Source organism: Malaclemys terrapin, chromosome 2 (genome assembly GCF_027887155.1).
Source record: "Malaclemys terrapin pileata isolate rMalTer1 chromosome 2, rMalTer1.hap1, whole genome shotgun sequence".
Lineage (NCBI taxonomy): Eukaryota > Metazoa > Chordata > Testudines > Emydidae > Malaclemys > Malaclemys terrapin.
This window is the reverse complement of record NC_071506.1, coordinates 72,029,871-72,048,051: the sequence shown is the minus strand read 5'-3', so window position 1 is coordinate 72,048,051 and position 18,181 is coordinate 72,029,871. Positions and strand designations below refer to the sequence as shown.

The 18,181-nt window shown below is 41.6% G+C and overlaps 1 protein-coding gene across 2 annotated transcripts; it reads left to right on the top strand.

Moving 5' to 3' along the window:
* The first annotated feature begins 5,297 nt into the window (after window positions 1-5,297).
* On the top strand, window positions 5,298-17,888 carry PPDPFL (pancreatic progenitor cell differentiation and proliferation factor like). 2 transcript variants are annotated; one of them, XM_054017757.1, is made up of 5 exons: window positions 5,298-5,500; window positions 5,934-6,038; window positions 7,505-7,597; window positions 7,687-7,789; window positions 14,669-17,888. In XM_054017757.1, the coding sequence occupies exons 2-5, from the start codon at window positions 5,984-5,986 to the stop codon at window positions 14,703-14,705; spliced, it is 288 nt and encodes a 95-aa protein (XP_053873732.1). In that variant the 5' UTR covers window positions 5,298-5,500; window positions 5,934-5,983; the 3' UTR covers window positions 14,706-17,888. The 2 variants fall into 2 exon arrangements, with proteins under 2 accessions (XP_053873732.1, XP_053873733.1); XM_054017758.1 differs by lacking the exon at window positions 14,669-17,888 and adding an exon at window positions 8,437-10,095 and having other exon boundaries at window positions 5,303-5,500.
* The last annotated feature ends 293 nt before the right edge of the window (window positions 17,889-18,181 follow it).

Genomic DNA, 18,181 nt, shown 5'->3' with positions numbered 1-18,181 from the left:
CATATGCATTACGATACAGTCTTTAATTACATGATCTCATATTATTATTTTCCACCCTTGCCTTATTCAGCACAGAATGGATATGCTCCGATAGTGGAGCATGGTTGTGCAGTGTAGGAGACTCTCGTCTGCAGGACCCCTGCTTCATTTGTTGCAGAAGTTGGAATTCAATGAAGCGGGAGATTGCAAGAATAGGAAGGATGGTCTCATGGTTAGGTGAATTGAATGCAGCCCTGGAGAACTGGATTCTATTCCTGTCTCTGCCACACAGTTCCTATGTGGTGTTAGGCAAGTCACTTAAACCATGGGTGGCTGTTAACTTTGTATTCATCATTTTCTGGGTGCCTGACTGGCCTGATTTGCAGAAATGCTGAACCCTCACAGCTGAAAACTGAAGGTAGAACGGTCTATGTTCAGAGAACTATAAAATGATAAGTACTCTGAAAAATCAGGTCCTAGGCACATCAGATTTGGCACCCCAGATCAGTGGATACTTTTGACCTTAAACTTTCTGTGCTTCAGTTCCCTATCTGCAAAATAGGGATAATACCCCTCATTTTACAAAAGTATTGTGAAAAAAATCATTGATATTGATGAAGCACTCAGACGCTATACTGATAAGCACCACAAAAAGGCCCATGAGGAAATTAATAATTAATAATCCTGTATTCAAGCAGGATTTGAATAGCATACCGAAAATAAGGCCTGGGGTGACTCACTGAACAATGGGGAGAAAACAAAATAGAGAAAGCTTCTCAGCAAGTGAGCACCATCCATCCTGTCACTGAATGAAGTCAGAGTCTTGTGGGAGAAAAAACAATAGGTGATTATGTAATGGAACACTGTATCATAATGCATAAGCACCATGGAACTGAATTAAGCTTACACAGGCAACCTTAATTTTGGCATTTCCAAACTTCAGAGTGGATGACAGGATGACAAAAGCAATATTCCTGATACAAAGACCATGCCCCTACTCTAGTTAGGGGGAAGGGATAGCTCAGTGGTTTGCGCATTGGCCTGTTAAACCCAGGGTTGTGAGCTCAATCCTTGAGGGGGCCATTTAGGGATCTGGGACAAAAATCTGTATGGGGATTGGCCCTGCTTTGAGCAGGGGGTTGGACTAGATGACCAGGTCCCTTCCAACACTGATATTCTATGATTCAAGTACCTGATCCCAAGCAGAATGGTACTAGAGCTTTTCAAAAAAAGGGTCACCAGGATTTTTTTTACAGGGGCAAGACAATATTTTTCACTAGCCTCATTCTTGGAAGTGGCTGAACCAACTGGCTAAACTTTAATAAAAAAAAATCATCTTGAGGCAGACACAAAGAATGGAAAATTTCATCCCAAATAGTTAAGGTTTGGTAAAGTTATAAGCAACTGAAAACAGGTTCTTATATTGGGAAGTATTGGGCACCTTTAATCAGAAGTGGTGCTACTAGCTCCTCCTATAAGACTGTGGTGAACATGATAAATGCCTTTCTAAACCCTGGACCCAGTTACTGTGGAGTTAACAATTAAAGGGCCTTTGTGGCATTGATGGCATGCAGTAAATGAGAGTAAACAGTAGTATCTAATGTCTGCCAATACGAAAGTACCAAGAGGGAAATTCTCCACTGAGTCAGTAAATATGATCTAACAGGTATTAGATAAGCTGAGCCAATAATGCAGATAAAATCAGTTCAGAGTTCTGTTTAGCTACCTTGAAACAAGATTCTGCAAACAACATCATGTGGAACATAAACTAGTGTGTTTTAAAGATATATTATTAATCTTTCAAAACTAACATAATGAAGTACTACTCTGTATATCGATTTACTAACATTCCAAGGCAAAAACAAGAAGTAAATCAGGGGTCTCAAACTCAATCTACCTTAGGGCCAGTGCCAGTCCTCAAATCCTCCCAGCGGGCAAATGTCACTCATGCCACCTAGAACCTGGCCCCCCAAAACTCCGCCCCCCACCTGCCTAAGGCTCTGGGACGGAGTTTGGGTGGGGGAGGAGGACTGGGATAGGGGATTGGGGTGCAGGCTCTGGGAGGGAGTTTGGGTGCAGAAGGGGTGAGAGGTTGGGCTCTGGGAGGGAGTTTGGGTGGGGGAGGGGGTCTGGGGTGCAGGCTCTGGAATGGAGTTTGGGGGTGGGAGTGTGTGTGGGGACGGGGTGCGGGCTGTGGGAGGGAGTTTGGGGGCAGGAGGGTGTGGGGACAGGGCACAGGCTCTGGGAAGGAGTTTGGGGATGCGAGGGGGTGTGTGGGAAGGGGAAGGGGGTGCAGGCTCTGGGAGGGAGTTTAGGGTGGGAGGGGGGTATGTGGGGAGGGGGTGCAGACTCTGGGAGGGAGTTTGGAGGTGGGAGGGGGTGTGTGGGAAGGGAAAGGGGGTGCAGGCAGGCTCTGGGAGGGGGTCGGGGGTGCGGTGCTTACCTGGGGCTCCAAGGCGGGGCTGGCCGGGGGGCCTCCGCGTGCTTCTGCCCCCGCAGTGTCCCATTGACCGCAGGGATGCTCGGGGCAGAGGCAGTGCGTGGAGGCACAGCCCTACCCAACCCCTGGGCCACAGGGAGGGGCCGGCAGCCACTGGAGTGAACAGGCAGATGCCGCTCAGCTCCGCTGCGCTGCTGGGGCCCCTAATGGGGGAGCGCCTGGGAGCGGCAGGTGGGACCAAGGGATAGACCCATCCCTAAAACAGCTGGAGCCCCACGGGCCACATTGGGGAGGCTTGCGGGCTGCATATATCTCGCAGGCCGGAAGTTTGAGACCCCTGAAGTAAATGATCTAAGTACAGTTAGTACCAAACCAATTGCCAGTTACTTATCCTTGTCAGCCTTACTATTTTAACCAAGGCAAGCCTCCACGTTCAACTCAGGATAGTTAGTCAAAGCTGCCATTTAAATCTCTGACAGAAGATCAGTGCAACGACCCTATACTATACAGTGTCATTAGAGATGATCGCAGGGCAGGAGCTCTGCTGTTGTACACTTTCATAAGCAATATGTTTCCCATAAGTATCATTTCACTTTTACTAAATGCAATAGAAGAAGACATCACCAACCCTGTTCCGGTTCTTTTGGTATAAATTAGGATATACCAGCTCTAACTTTTTTGCAGCCCCAAGCAGCAAAAAAAAGCGCCGCCCCGCCCCGCCGTAACACCCCCCCACGAGTGCCGCACTGCCGAACCCCCCCCGCTGAGTGCCGCACCGCCAAACCGGCACCCCCCGCCGCGCTGCCAAACACCCCCAAACCCCCACCACACTGCTGAACCTCCCCACGCGAAGCGCCGCCAAATATCCCCCACCAAGTGCCACGCCGCTGAACACCCCTCGCCCCCTGCTGAGCACCGCGCTGCCGAACACCCCCGCCCCCCGTGGAGCGCCACGCCGCCGAAACCCCCACCGAGTGCCATGCCGCCGAACACCTCCACCCCCCGCAGAGTGCTGCACTGCTGAAGCCCCCCCGCGCGAGCACCGCCAAACATCCCCCGCTGAGCGCCGGGCTGCCAAACACCCCGCGCCCCCCGCGGAGCACCGCGCCGCCAAACACCCCCTGCTGACTGCCGTGCTGCTGAACCCCTCCCCGCAGAGCAATGCGCCGCACTGCCCCCCCGCCACCCCAAGCACGTGCTTGGTTGCCTGGTGCCTGGAGCCGGCCCTGGATATACCACTCAAGGTGGTTAAGCAGCATTGAATGATGTGACAACTGCAACATAAACTGTGTTTTCATCTCTGCCAATCCTCCTATGAGATATGGCTAAAACTGTTCCTCCTTAAGATTAAAAAGCCATTTTTTAAAATGTGAAACAAAATTACATCAAGTATCAGAGGGGTAGCCGTGTTAGTCTGAATCTGTAAAAAGCAACAGAGGGTCCTGTGGCACCTTTGAGACTAACAGAAGTATTGGGAGCATAAGCTTTCGTGGGTAAGAACCTCACTTCTTCAGATGCAAGTTGTCCATCCGTTTGCATTTGGAAAGGAAGATGATATCTGTCTGTATTTGTGCAAGTTTCTTCATGAGGTTGATAGATTTCCATTCCATACGGCTAAATGCAGTGCCTTGCATGGTGTCAATTTTTTTTTTTTTTTGGGAAATCAAAATGCTTTGTTTAGATTTTGAGCCTTTTACATTTTTTAATATAACAAATTTTGAAATGAAAAGTTTTTTAGAAAAACATTGACATTTGTTGAAATTGATACAATTTTGCAAAAAAAAAGTTTGTCAAAGAGCATTTTCCAACTGAAAACCGTTTTTGATTAAAAGTTTGACTAGCTCTATTGCTGTTGGCAATTCTGCATAGCTCTGAGGGCAAACATCAAACCTTTCCTGATTAGGCTGTTTTGGATTTAGAGTGTTCAGATTCCATGGTGATGATTAAGTATGGTATAAATACATAGACATGCCAACCCCATATGTTTAAAAGAAAAACAAAACACCATGAGTCACAGCCCCATTTTTTTTAATTGGTTTGTTTTTATTTGCCATGTAGTTTCTGAACCTTTAGGGTGCAGTCACGGCACATTTTCAAGCTTTTCTCTGCAATTAGAAGGGTTGGAAACTAATTTCTTCAATGAAAGCTGAGAGTCTTATCTAATCACAGGATTTCAGAAGCTGGGGTTTTGAGAAACGCAACGCATACCACAAGCCCCACGATAAAATTGTGAGAGCTGCTGGCAACTCCCTTCTGCAAATCCTCTCCCCGTTGACTGCTTAAAACAGAGGTCTTTGAATAGCACTTTTGGGCCACTAATCTTTTCCCCCACCATGCACCCCAATAAATGGACTGAATATTAGGGAAAAAAGTGGGCGTGGGGACGAGCTAGAAGCCTCTCTATAGGGCGTGAGATCATCAGCAATGGAGTGATTGTACGGCAAGGCTCTCCTCTTCCAAATAGGGAGGGGGAGGGAGGAAGGAATGAAGGGGTGGTTCCCCTGTCTCCACCCTCCCTACGTGCCAGGAACCACCTGCTATAAGAGGTGTGTGCGCCCCCCAAAACCCTGGCCAACCCCATTCCTTACAGCATTTCCACAGCTGCAAGGCCGGGGGGTGGGGTGGGCTGTCCCTCACCAATCCTCTCTCCTTATAGCGCCGAGCCCTCTGCACCCCGCGATCACACAGGCCGGGGCAGTGCAGGTCCCCCGTGCCGTTCGCGGGACGTTCCCAGCCAGTGCAGCACACACTCCGCCCCCGCTCGTCAGCTGGGCGGCATGTGCGCACGCACAGCCCCTGCCCACCGCCGGGATTTCACTCCGCCCGCCTGGCCCGGGCCGGGGTTGTGTGAGGTCACCATGTCAGGGGGAGGCGCCCGCGGCTAGGGTTTCAGTCGCGCGCCAGGGCTCCTCTATATACAGACGCCACCGCCTCGCGCTTCCCGACTACTTAGCGCTCGGAACCAGACGGGCGCTTGCTGCTGAGGAGGGCTCGCGTGTGCATGCAGAGCCCCGTCCCGTTTGCTGGCTGGGCGGGGACGCTGCAGAGGGGGAGGCCTTTCGGGGAGCGTGGGCCATCCAGGTAAAGGGAGCAGGATTTCTTCTTCTGCAGGGGCAGCGGGGAGTGTGGGTAGGGGCTTAGGGTTGCTTTGCACAGGCCACCAGGATAGCTGCTGGAGCGTTAAGTTGGGTTACCCAGTGGGTGCTGTTGGTGCTCATTAGAAGTCTGTTGCATTGCAAATTGGGGAAGACCTGCAAGTGCTTCCTGACCTTATACGTTTAAGGTTTCTTTGGGACATATTTTCCCCTGCCCTCACGCTGTAAGTACAGTAAATCGGAAGTTATTTAATTAAAATCTGCTGAGGTCCATCAACGTCAACATTTAGCCCAAAGATCAGAAGGGCCCCAATAAAGATGTTGCACGAGGTTGTGCTGTACCTTGGTGTGAAAGACACTTTACACTAGAGCTCATTATTGCCAACCTATTTCTTTTTTTTTCTGTTGCTCTCCTGCAGATTGTTCTGTGCCAGTCTGCTTGACTTTTGCCCCAGTCAGTGCCTTTGCTATGGCATCTGTGCCTTCAGCTGGCTGCCTCCTGGCCAAGAATCAGTACTACAGAAGTAAGGTGTTTTTTAAAACAAACAAACAAAAAAATCTTTAAACAAAACCTGGTGCATGTTTTCTATTTTGTGGCAATTTCTTCTTGTTTATGAAGGAGAGAGTTACATGGCTGAACATTCTCCATCTCTTTGGATAGGAAACCTCTCAAAACTGATGCTGATTATAAAAATGTTTCAACACCTGGTTGTACAGTGTTTAAGTCACTTCTGAGGGATTTGGAGGTTTGAGGACTGTTCTATTTATTTTGTTCTTTATTGTCTATGTAGGGGGGGATAATCTTAATTTTTAGGGGGCTTGTGTATTTCTGTGACTTAATCTCCTACTTCTCCTTCCTCATATGAAGAGGAAAAACTTTTTCCTCTCATGAGGAGTGTGTAATTTGCAGTTGACATTAATAGACATCAAAAGGAAGGATGTGTAACCCACTGGTGAGTTTGTTGCAAGTCCCCCTCTTTGCCGACCCATAGTGGATCTGAGTTCTTGCATTAGCCAACTGTAGAACTTTACTTCTTTAGCTAAAGCTTGCTTTGAAATCTGGAGGTCCCTGGTGGGTTATTACATAAAATCTTATGGCTAACGCAGAGAACTAGGAATCAAGTGATTTGGCTTTTGTCTCTGGTCCAGCCTTCCTGTGTGGGCAGGTCACTTAATGTCTCTGTGCCTTTTTTTCCTCATCTGTAAAATGGGGAAATGCTACTTGCCTGCTTCTCCCAAGTAGTTGTGAGCCTAAATGTTCTGATGCTTTGAGATCCTTGGATGACACACTATAATGTAAAGCATTATTGATATTAATTTTGTTAGGAAAGCATAGGGAGAAAAAATGTTCTAGTATAATGTGTCCTATTTCTTATGTGCAGTATTGTTGTAGCTCTGTTGGCTCTGGGATATTAGAGAGACCATGTGGGTGAGGTAATATCTTTTATTGGACCAACTTCTGTTGGTGAGAGCGAAGCTTTTGAGCTTACACAGAGCTCTTCTTCAGGTCTTTGGAAGCTTGTCTCCCTCATCAACAGCAGTTGGTCCAATAAAAGAGATTACCTCACCCACCTTTTCTCTCCTATTAGTTATATCAAAGGTCAGTATTCTAGAACTGAATCTCTTGTATTAATAGCAATATATATGCCTGATCCTAAAATACATCTTGTGGACTTAACTTTCATTTAGCTTCAGTGAAAGTTACACCAGCAGATTACATCTCAGCATGCCTTTTCTGGTGAGGAATAAGTGGTAGCAGTAGGTGAACTCATAAAATAGTTATCTTGCCTTCATGCAATGTCCCTAGCAAAAAAGGGATATAAAATATACTGGAAAATTAGGTTTACTGAACAAAAGATATTATCTGTAGCTATACAGTGTCTTCTATGAGCCTTCTATCAGGGGTCTGTAAAGTCTTGGAAAAAAATCTTTAGTGTGGAATTAATGTATGTTCTGTAATTGAGACCATTGCTCTGTTTTCTACACTCAGCTCGATTGAATTCTGAATCCAGTGTTTCATCAGGTGGTTCATCCTTCTGTTCTGATCCCGTGAACTTCTCAGACCAGGATAAAGCCCATCATGGTATTGCCCTTTTCTTTCAAACATATGTTTTTCCCATTTGGGGCACTTCGATTAAATGCCAATCACTGCTATTATGTTCCCTTTTGTAGGGTTACCTGAATTATTTGATAAATGCTGGTGGATAAAAAACTTTTTCCATTCTGAACCATCTTCTTCTCCAAACATGAATGGAAAAACGTTATCGACCAGCAGGTAAGTCTTGCTTCTTGAATGATGGAGATAATTTACTTGTTTTATTTTTCTTCTTTACTTTTACTGATTGGAATACCCCTCTCTTTCCCCTGCCCTCCACACCAACTTTAAGGATACAATATCTTGATGTTGATTTAAGTGAAATGTAGTGGAAATGCAAGGTCACAGCTGAATGCCTGTGGACATTTCCACTCGTTTCTTGTTAGTCAAGTCCTACAAAAGTTTACAGTAAGCAGAGAATAGTGACCTTAACTTTTCTGATTGCTTGAAGTGATAAAGCAATATTTTGTTTGTTGGCATGTTTGTAAGATAATGCTTGGCTACCTGGCAAGGGTTAGAAAAATTACTGATATAGCATCTTAGCTAGAGGCCATAGAGAACAGTACAATACATACAAATGTGAAAATCTATTCAGTTCAGTAAAATTAATACAAATTTTAAAAATACAAAAGATAAAAACTTAAGGTCAGCCTTTCCCTTGGATCAGTTACACTTTTAAATCACAACCTCTAAAACAGTATAAGCTTGGGTACCTAGAAATACATTTCCTCTTCACCCTAACTTCGTTGACTTAAATACATATTTCATAATTTTGTTTACACTGGATATTATAATCCTGTTAATAACTTGTTCTTATCTGTTTACAGTGTTGCAAGTTGACTTTACCTGCAGTGATGTTACATATATAGATTCATTTCTCTAAAGCTCAGGGTCTTTCAGATGGCTGCATTCAGCTGTGTGAAGAAAATATACTGCTTGAAACTTCACTTCCACGAGCGAAAGTAGAATTTCACAAAGATTTGTCAGTAGCTTAAATGGTTTTGCTTAGGCAGGCATAGTTTCTACCTATGCTGTCTGCTACTGAGTTGTTAACGTTTGATAAATCTATTTTTAATATTTTTAAATGAAAATTAAATGGATTTAATATCCTAATGACTAGCCCATATCACCGGAAGAAATGACAGTAAAAAGTAAGATCAGCATAAAGTGGCCAGTGATTATCTAGGTTTTATTTCTGTAAATTGAAAAGCTTCTGTGGACTGTCAGTGTCAAAATTTTTCAAGGGTGCTGTGACTTAAAACAGAAAAGTTTGTGTTTGAAATGTCTATTCAGTAAGTAGTATTTTTCCATAAGTTTAAGTTTTACTATATCAACTATGCTGACATCAAATGGACATAAATTAGTTTCAGATTAACAGATTCCTGTTATATAATGGATCTGGCACATCTTTCCCAAGTGCCAGGTATAGCAGTTACATACTGTTAAGGAAGTTTACAAACAAGTTAAAAGGTTTAATACCTTTAATTGTGGAAAATTCTATTAAACAACAGTCATTAGCTCTGTCCCCTTGTTATGGCTGAATATGGATTCTGACCTTAAATACAGATGTGTACTTCTCATTCACATGCATGCACCTAAGTATTTGAGGACAGAAAATGAGGACTTCGTAAATAGTCTAACTTTCATGGATTTTGACCTTTTGATGTGCAACCATACTTCACTTTTTTTTAATACTGTTGGTTAAAGAGCCTCTTGTTATGTATTAAGTGCTCTCTATAAACTAACCTTATTGTATGTGAACTCTTTGACAGTTCTGTTATTAACAATTATCCCTGTCCATTACATATATTTTTACACTAATCATGATTTCCCTTCTTAAAGGATCCTAAGCTGCTTAAATTAATTATTAATATAATCGCTTCACTCAGTGATGAATTGCAGCCCTCTCTGGTGTGAAGTATGGTAGTTTAACAGTGCACAGTTATACAACAGCAGTTATGTTTTGTGAGGCGGATGAGTGAAATTGCTTAGGTGGAGGGGGAATTGCAAATATTTGGCTTGAGCATTTCATATCCATAAGTTTCAGGACTATTTCTCTATGCAACTTTATGATGTATCAGGTCTGTTCAGGTCACTTACTGAATGTATCTGATACATTTTTAAGCACTTCAGGTATTAAGTAACAATGTATCTTTTTAAAGTAAACATGTAAACTTTATCATGACATACAGATAGTGCTATAGATGTCCATGGCACTTGAGAAAATAATGAAGTAGTCCCTGCCCCAGAAAGTTTATAATGTAGCTTGAGACAGTATACACAGGGTAGGTGAGAACAAGGATGAAGACAGCCGTTAGAAGAAATAGTGTGCTGGAACTCATTACATGAAATATAAAAAAGCAATTTATCTATTTGTTTGTTTAAAATGATTGCATCTTTTGATCTTAGAATTATTTTAAATGTATGTTATAAGCTACTCTATTTTTATACTAAAATTTTATATTAATAAAGTTTAATTATTATGAGGTCTGAAATGTTTCTTCTCTAATACAAAATGGTAGTCACTGTTGCATGTGCATTTGTGGCAAAATCTACAAAATGACCATGAACAGAAATTAATGAAGTCATCTTTCAAAGTAATTTTTGAAACAATCATAACAGGAATGTGAGAGGAAGGGAGGAGTTTAAATTAGGAAAGAGAAACCAGGAGGAAAAAATTGCTTTAATGTCTTAGTGAAAACATAGTAAAAGAATATGGACTTGTAACTACAAATTTTGAAGATGATGATCTCCTAATTTGTCTTTTTCTTTTCGCTAAATGTGTGCAGGAGTTGGAAGAGGAAGTTTGCCTACAATGGCATGTGGCCCATCTGTGACTGCTAGTAGCAAATATTCCCAATGGCCAGAGATGGGGCACTAGATGGGGAGGGCTCTGAGTTGTTACAGTGAATTCTTTCCCAGGTATCTGGCTGGTGGATCTTGCAGAGATGCTCAGGGCTAACTGGTCATCCTGTGTGGGGGCAGGAAAGAATTTTTCCCCAGTTCAGATGAGCAGAGACCCTACAGGGGGGAGAGGGGGTTCACCTTCCTCTGCATCATGGGTCACTTGCTCAACATAAGAACAGTCATACTGGGTCAGACCAATGATTCGTCTAGCCCAGTATCCTGTCTTCCAACAGTGGCCAATGCCAAGTGCTTCAGAGGGAATGCACAGAACAGTGCAATTAAGTGATCCATCCCTTATTGTCCAGTCCCAGCTTAGGGCATGGTGTTGCATCCCTGATGGACCTGTCCTCCATGATTTTTTTTTTTTTTAACCCAGCTATAGTTTTAGCCTTCACAACATCCCTGGCAACAAGTTCCACAAGTTGACTGCGTTGTGTGAAGAAGCCCTTTGATTTCATTGGGTGACCCCTGGTGCTTGAGCTAGGTGAAGGAGTAAATAACACTTCCTCATTCAATTACTCCACATCATTCATGATTTTGTTAGACCCCTATCCTATTCCCCCATGCCCTGAATCATCTCTTTTTCCAAGCTGAAAAGTCTCAATTGTCTTAATCTCATCTCATATGGAAGCTGTTCCATACCCTTAATCATTTTTGTTGGCCTTCTCTGTACCTTTTCCATTTCTAATTTTTTTTGAGATGTGGAGACCAGAACTGCACACAGTATTCCAGGTGTTGGTGTACCATGGATTTATAGAGTGGTATTATATTTTCTGTCTTATTATCTATCCCTTAATGGTTCCTAGCACTATTCGCTTTTTTGACTACTGCTACACATGGGGTGCATGCTTTAAGAGAACTGTCCACAATGACTCCAAGATCTTTCTTGAGTGGTAACGGCTAATTTAGATCCCATCATTTTGTATGTATAGCGAGGATTATATTTTCCAAGGTGCATTAGTTTGTATTTATCAACACTGAATTTCATCTGCCATTTTGTTGCCCAGTCACCCAGTTTTGTGAGATCCCTTTGTAACTCTTCGCAGTAGGGTAACCAGACAGCAAGTGTGAAAAATCGGGACAGGGTGGGGGGTAATAGGAGCCTATATAAGAAAAAGACCCCAAAATTGGGACTGTCCCTATAAAATCGAGACATCTGGTCACCCTACTTCGTAGTCTGCTTTGGAAGTCAGTGAAAAAGTACCATTCACTTCAACAGGAGAAGGACCTATTAGTGCATTTTAGCTATGGTAGCTTTGAGCCGCTAAATTCAGAACCCTGATAAGGTTTCCCAGATCATGTATCAACTCCATGCCATTCTCCGCATTCCCCAGGTTAATATTAGGTTACATGACTGACTCATGCATAATATAAGGGCCTTGCTGCTCACCTACATTTGAGGGTTTTTTCCTCATCAAAACAAGGGTTGAGGTACTGTGCCTATTAGACCTGGAAATCTGCAGAGATATGAATACTTTTTTGTGTGTGAAATATATTACTGTGATAATTATAATAGCTGAGTTTTAGCAATTCTACATTATTCTTGGAGAAGTAGTGAGTACATTATTTTAATGCATTTAACTTTAGAAGTGTTAACTCCAGATTGTGGAACATTGTGTAATAATATTGACAGTCACCAGATAGCCCTAAAAAAGTTCTAATTAACAGAATGTATTGACCAGGGGTTGGCAACGTTCGGCACGCTCGCTCGCGCCACTTCTCGCTGCCCCCATTGGCCCGGGACGGCGAACCGCGGCCAGTGGGGGCCGCGATTGGCTGAACCTGCCGCGTCAGCAGGTAAATAAAACTGGCCCGGCCCACCAGGGTGCCGAACGTTGCCGACCCCTGGTATAGACCATTAGAACATGGAAGAAACATTGTACTGCTAACAGCATTTTGCCCACAAGATCTAAATGCCTGTTAAACAGAAATTGTAAGAGTATTTGTAATAGCATAATTACATATTGTGTATAAGAAATGAGTTTAAAGGGGGGTGGGGATCTACTGCCATGATACAATTTTGAGTTTCCTACTTTGTAGAGCTCTCTGCAGAAGAGTGTTAAATAAAAAGGATTCTAAAATACTTTTTATGAAAATGCAACAGCAAACTGCAAAGGGAGCTAGTGTAAGGTGTTAGAAATAAGTGTATCCTTTTCTGCACATGTGCAGTCATAAAGACTCTGTCACAAATAACATTTTACATCAGGACTTATTTGTAGCTTTCCCAGAAGGGCCATGCCACCTATGTCTTCTGGTTAAGGTATAGAGCGTCAGTATTCATCAGTATGGATTCTGCATTGTTTAATGAGTTACTGTGTCAGTAAACTCCTGAGACTGCACTAACCCCAAAAGAAAAGGAACTATAAAAACTAGCTATTTTTGTGGCTCCTTGACACTAAACAAAGAAAGGCTTCAACAAATCTGAAGGATAAATTAGCTTTAGGCTGTTGTAACTTACACAACAGACACTTGTGTGGCATCTTACTTTAGTTTTCACTAACACTGACAGTTTTATATGCGTGGTGGTTTTTTTGAGGATCAACAGTTATTACACTACTGTTCCCATGTATGGATTATTTTTGTACAAGTTACATGAACATATTGCTTATGTCTCCCTCACACCCTTGATGCAAAGCTTTAACAATCTTTCTGAATAATGAATTTGCATGACAAAAAGGTGAACATGAGAGAGCAAGGATTATTTTCTACCCTCCGCAGAAAGAATTTCACACTCACTATTGATGTTGATTTTATTGGTCTTTCATACTTCTTTCAATAACATGGAAAACTCTACTGGATTTTACTAGAACAATATTTTTAATTAGTAACTTATTTTTCTGTTGTGATGACACTACAAAATTGTGATGTTACAAAATAGAAAAGATCCTGCCTTAATTTATGATTTCCCCTTGTTTCCTTATGACCTTTATAAAAGGGCATCAGGACATACCCAATTAGCTATCTTCTTTCTGGGGAAGCAAGATGTGTCTAGCATTCTCATCGCTCTTCAGATGAAAACCTGGTTCACTGCTCTTCAGTTATTTGCACCAGCATTAACATTGTTTGGAAAATGCTTCTTAGATTGTGTTTGGCAGCTGGCCACTGAAAATTCTGACTATGTTAATGCTGAGTGACCTGCCTTGCATTTGAATGTTAGGAGCGCTCTGTCAGATATCCAATTTCATGTGCTCTGTCATACTGCCATTTTAGACTGTTCCTGCAGTAGCAGATCTGAAATATGCCGTTCAATAATCACAGGAAGATACGTCGGTGCAATAGGAGGAGGAAGCTATTAGCAACAGGGGAGGGAATCCGGTCAGAATATTGGGGAAAGGTGGAGGAACAAACTTTTTTATACATCCTTTGTCTCTGACAGATACTAGGGAAAATAGATTTGCTCTCCCCCTATTCTGAGCCTATGAGTCAGATTCTGATCCCAACTACTGTACACGAGTGTAAATCCAGAGTAACTCAAATGGCTTGGACAGAATTACTCCATTTCTACACTTGTATAACTCAGATCAGAATCTCCCCCACCGGCAATGCCCGGGTTGGTAGTGTCAGGTGAGAGGGATATTCTTTGTCTGCTACTGTGCAGCATGAGCTGTAGACTCCACAAGGACAGCCTGAAGACTTATAGCCTGTGAGGTAGCAAAAGGAGTGGGTTAGGGCATCCCAGATAGATGTGCAGGAGTTGAGAATATTTTGAGTGGTTACTAAAATTTCCTCTGCTTGTCCTTTGCAGCAACTGAAATCACTAGCGCATTGGAATGTATCTGATCCATTTTGCACTATGTTGCATGTGGATGATGATCTTTGAACAGTAGTCAAGAGATTAATCAAGAACATGTGCCACAAATAAGAGATTTTAGAGCCTGATCTAATGGGAGTCTATATTGATTTTTTTCAATGGGATTTGTGTTATCCCATTGATGATTTTCTGATAACAGCAACAACTGTACAGTTAATTGTTGAACGTAAAGATGACAGTGAGGATGCCATGCTTGAGTATGGCATTTATTGTTTAATACATTTTTAAAGCATGTAGGTGTTCTATAAAATCAGTGCTATACTAACCCTTTTTGCTACTATAGGCTAAAACTAAGAACCAGTTTTTCCAGAGTCTGATCTCTATATTTAACTGCAATATAGATCACTTGGACAGCTGAATGACAAATCAGATGTGTGACAGGCTGGATCACAGAACCCGCCGTGGGAGCTGCCATCTGATGTGCCAAGACTACTTCTGCCCCTGCTTTCCCTGCCAGCTCGGGACCCAGCACCCTGTCTTACTGAGCCAGACACGCCCATCTGTTCCAACAAAGACCCAGGGTCTGAATTACTTGCCCCAAAGCTGCAGGCTTGACTGAAAGCAGCTTACAGAAGTGTTTCTGTCTTTAACACTCAAATACCCAGTATCCAATGGGGTCTAAACCCAAATAAATCCGTTTTACCCTGTATAAAGCTTATACAAGGTAAACTCATAAATTGTTCGCCCTCTATAACACTGATAGAGACATATGCACAGCTGTTTGCCTCCCCCAGGTATTAATACATACTCTGGGATAATTAATAAGAAAAAAGTAATTTTATTATATACAAAAAGTAAAATTTAAGTGGGTTCAAGTAGTAACAAAACAAAGTAAATCACCAAGCAAAATAAAATGAAACATGCAAATCTATGTCTAATCAAACTAAATACAAATAATCTCACCCTTAAAAATGCTTCAGTAAGTTTTTTCCTCAACCTAACCACCTTCCAGGCCTGGGCACAATTCTTTCCCCTGGTACAGCTCTTGTTCCAGCTCAAATGGTAGCTAAAAAATTCCTCATAATGGCTCTCCATTTTGTTCTGTTCCAGCCATTTATATATCTTTTGCATAAGGCAAAAATCCTTTGTCCCTCTGTGGGTTCCCACACCCTCCTTCTTAATAAAAAAAACACACCAAGTTAAAAATAAATTCCAGTTCGGGTGACATAATCACATGTCACTGCAAAACTTCATTACCCACTTGCCAGCACACATGTATACAAAAAAACTTACAGGTAAAACAAAGCCATCTGCAGTCAATTGTCCTGGTTAATAAAAGTTATCAAAATTTCAAACCACAATTAATGGCCCATACTTTGCATAATTACAATAGGCCCTCAAAGTTATATTTCATATTTCTAGTTTTAAATACAGAAGTGGTACATTTATACAAATAAAAGAATCACACTTAGTAAATTATAAGCTTTGTAATAATACCTTACAAAAAAGCTTTTTTGTAAAGCATATTCCAGTGACATTATATTCACTCATTAGCATATTTTTATAAAATCATAAAATATAAAAGTGCAACGTCACAATATGTACATGCCAAGTGACCTAAGCTGCAGGCAAAAATAACTGCAGGTTGGAATGTTGCAAGTACAGCCACAAAAACGGATGAAAGACTGAAAGTTGGGCCTTAAAACTATAAATTGTTGCCTGCAGCCTGCTTCGCTTAAAGATAGAATTTAAAAATCTTGCACCTTCAGCTGTATAATAAGAGTGCTAAGGGCATTGTTGTATGATGACCATAAAAAAGATGCAACAAAGAAGCATCGAAATAAATCCATTTAGATTTATACCATTGAACCCATTTCATCCCATTGACCCTCACAATAAAGGATTCTACAAAAACAACAAGGAGTCTGGTGGCACCTTAAAGACTAACCGATTTATTTGGGCATAAGCTTTCATGAGTAAAAACCTCACTTCTTCGGATGCATAGCGAATAAAGGATTCTATGCAGCTCCTTCCAGAGACCTTCAGTGCTGCTCTCGAAACAACAAGTGCAATGTTCAGTCAGTTCACAAGGGTACACCTACACTGGGGGGGTAGGGGGTGGAGAGTCAGGGTCAAGCTGGAAGGTGTATTAATTCAGGTTAGTGAACCCAAGCCTCCTCTAGGCTTTAACTTGAGTTGCTAACCCAAGTTAAAAACTGAGTTGCTGTGTCTTCACTGTTATTTTTAGCGAAACTCACTGTTACCACAGGTCTCTCAGCTAGGTTGTTGAGATGATTGCCTGATGTAATCTATTTTGTTTAAAACTTTTTAAAATTATATTACTTAATGGCAAATGATTCAGTGTTTCGTAAAAGCAGAGAAATGAAAGAATAATTTTAATGGCAGAATATCCAATGAAGTAGGTTCCTTTAAAAAGGTATTGTTCCATTATATTTGAATCAGGTAAATTTAATGCTAGTTTGACTCCAGTTCAGATCTGCAGTATATTTTAAGTGTAGGTGAAATCTAGAATTACTATTTGAATTACAACTAGCTGGATTTGTTTGTGAAGGTCTAGTACTTAGCAGTGCAATCATAGCAATACAACTGAAGTTTTGAACATACAAAGCAGACTAAATATAAATTATACTTGGCAACTCCTTTTTATTCCATCAAAATAAAATTCCTGCCCACAAAATGTATGATCTATTTTTTAAAAAGTTTTTTTCATTATGTTCTTTTTTTTTTATAAATATTTTTTTTCCAGGTGAAGCATCGGTTGCTTCATATTTCACACTGAATTTACCTATTAAAAACCAAGGTGAATGGATGAGGTAATATCTTTTATTGGACCAACTTCTGTTGGTGAGAGAGACAAGCTTTCGAGCTTACATAGTAGATTATTGCTTTCTCTACTTATTAGTTTCAGTTATCATAATTTTTGTTCATTTTCTGTCAATTTTCTGTCATATAATGTATTTGGTGAGGGAGCTATTTGTTCTGTGTATCTATTACTATATAGTGCATGTAGCATCAGTGGTATTGGAAGGAGATGGTTTTGTGCTTTCAACATCAGGTTTTAAATACCTAGACACCTTGGAATTACAGTTTCAAATCCTAGGAGGGTCAGATGAGACCTTCAGGCTTCTGCGATAAATTTAATTAGACTGTAACTCTGGTGTGGGGACTGTTATTAATTCTGTGTTCTTACAGCACCTACGTATAATGGGGATCCTGAGTGCTACCGTAACACAAATAATAATATTGTCATGCATTATACTACTGTGTCGATCTTTCTAATTAAACTGTTAAAATGGTAGCCCTCTATGTAGGCATTAAAACTCCATGGCACTTTTAATAAGAGTAGTGTTTTGTCCTAGTGTCCTTGACCAAAATTTCTGTCACCCAGCACAAAATTGTGGGCAATTTGTAAGATGGCTATATTCTATACAGTATGTCATAACCAAATGTATTTATTGTTGTCACTGATTTCTACCATTTATCTTAGTCTTTAAACTAAAAGTTAATTTACTGTGTTTAAGACTGAATGCTAATTCAGTTGCCAAATCTTGAGCTCCATTGGAGTAAAGGCTCCTGTTCATAATAAATTGATGAAAATTCTTTATGGCTGTTTCAGTATAGAAAATGAACATAGCTTACCCTGGGCTCAGTGGTTGCCACCCACTCCCTATTACTTAAGGTCTTGACTCCCTAAAAAATAATGGCTTCAACAGCAGAAAGTCACAGAAACTGTGCCAGGTAACTGCACATTTGACTCACTCTGTGATCTGCTCTAGGAATGCCTGTAACAATTCTAGCCATCACCTTTCTGTGGGTTGAGACCTGCATCCCTTTTCTCTCCAGACCAGAGTTTTAGACAATATGGTCCCTAAAGGTATTGCATGAGGTTGCAA

Excerpts from the sequence above, each read along its gene's own strand:
- PPDPFL (XM_054017757.1), top strand. The coding sequence starts at position 5,984 with ATGGCATCTGTGCCTTCAGCTGGCTGCCTCCTGGCCAAGAATCAGTAC. Across the intron at positions 6,039-7,504 it reads CAAGAATCAGTACTACAGAA|CTCGATTGAATTCTGAATCC; the intron begins GTAAGGTGTTTT and ends TTCTACACTCAG. Across the intron at positions 7,598-7,686 it reads CCAGGATAAAGCCCATCATG|GGTTACCTGAATTATTTGAT; the intron begins GTATTGCCCTTT and ends TCCCTTTTGTAG.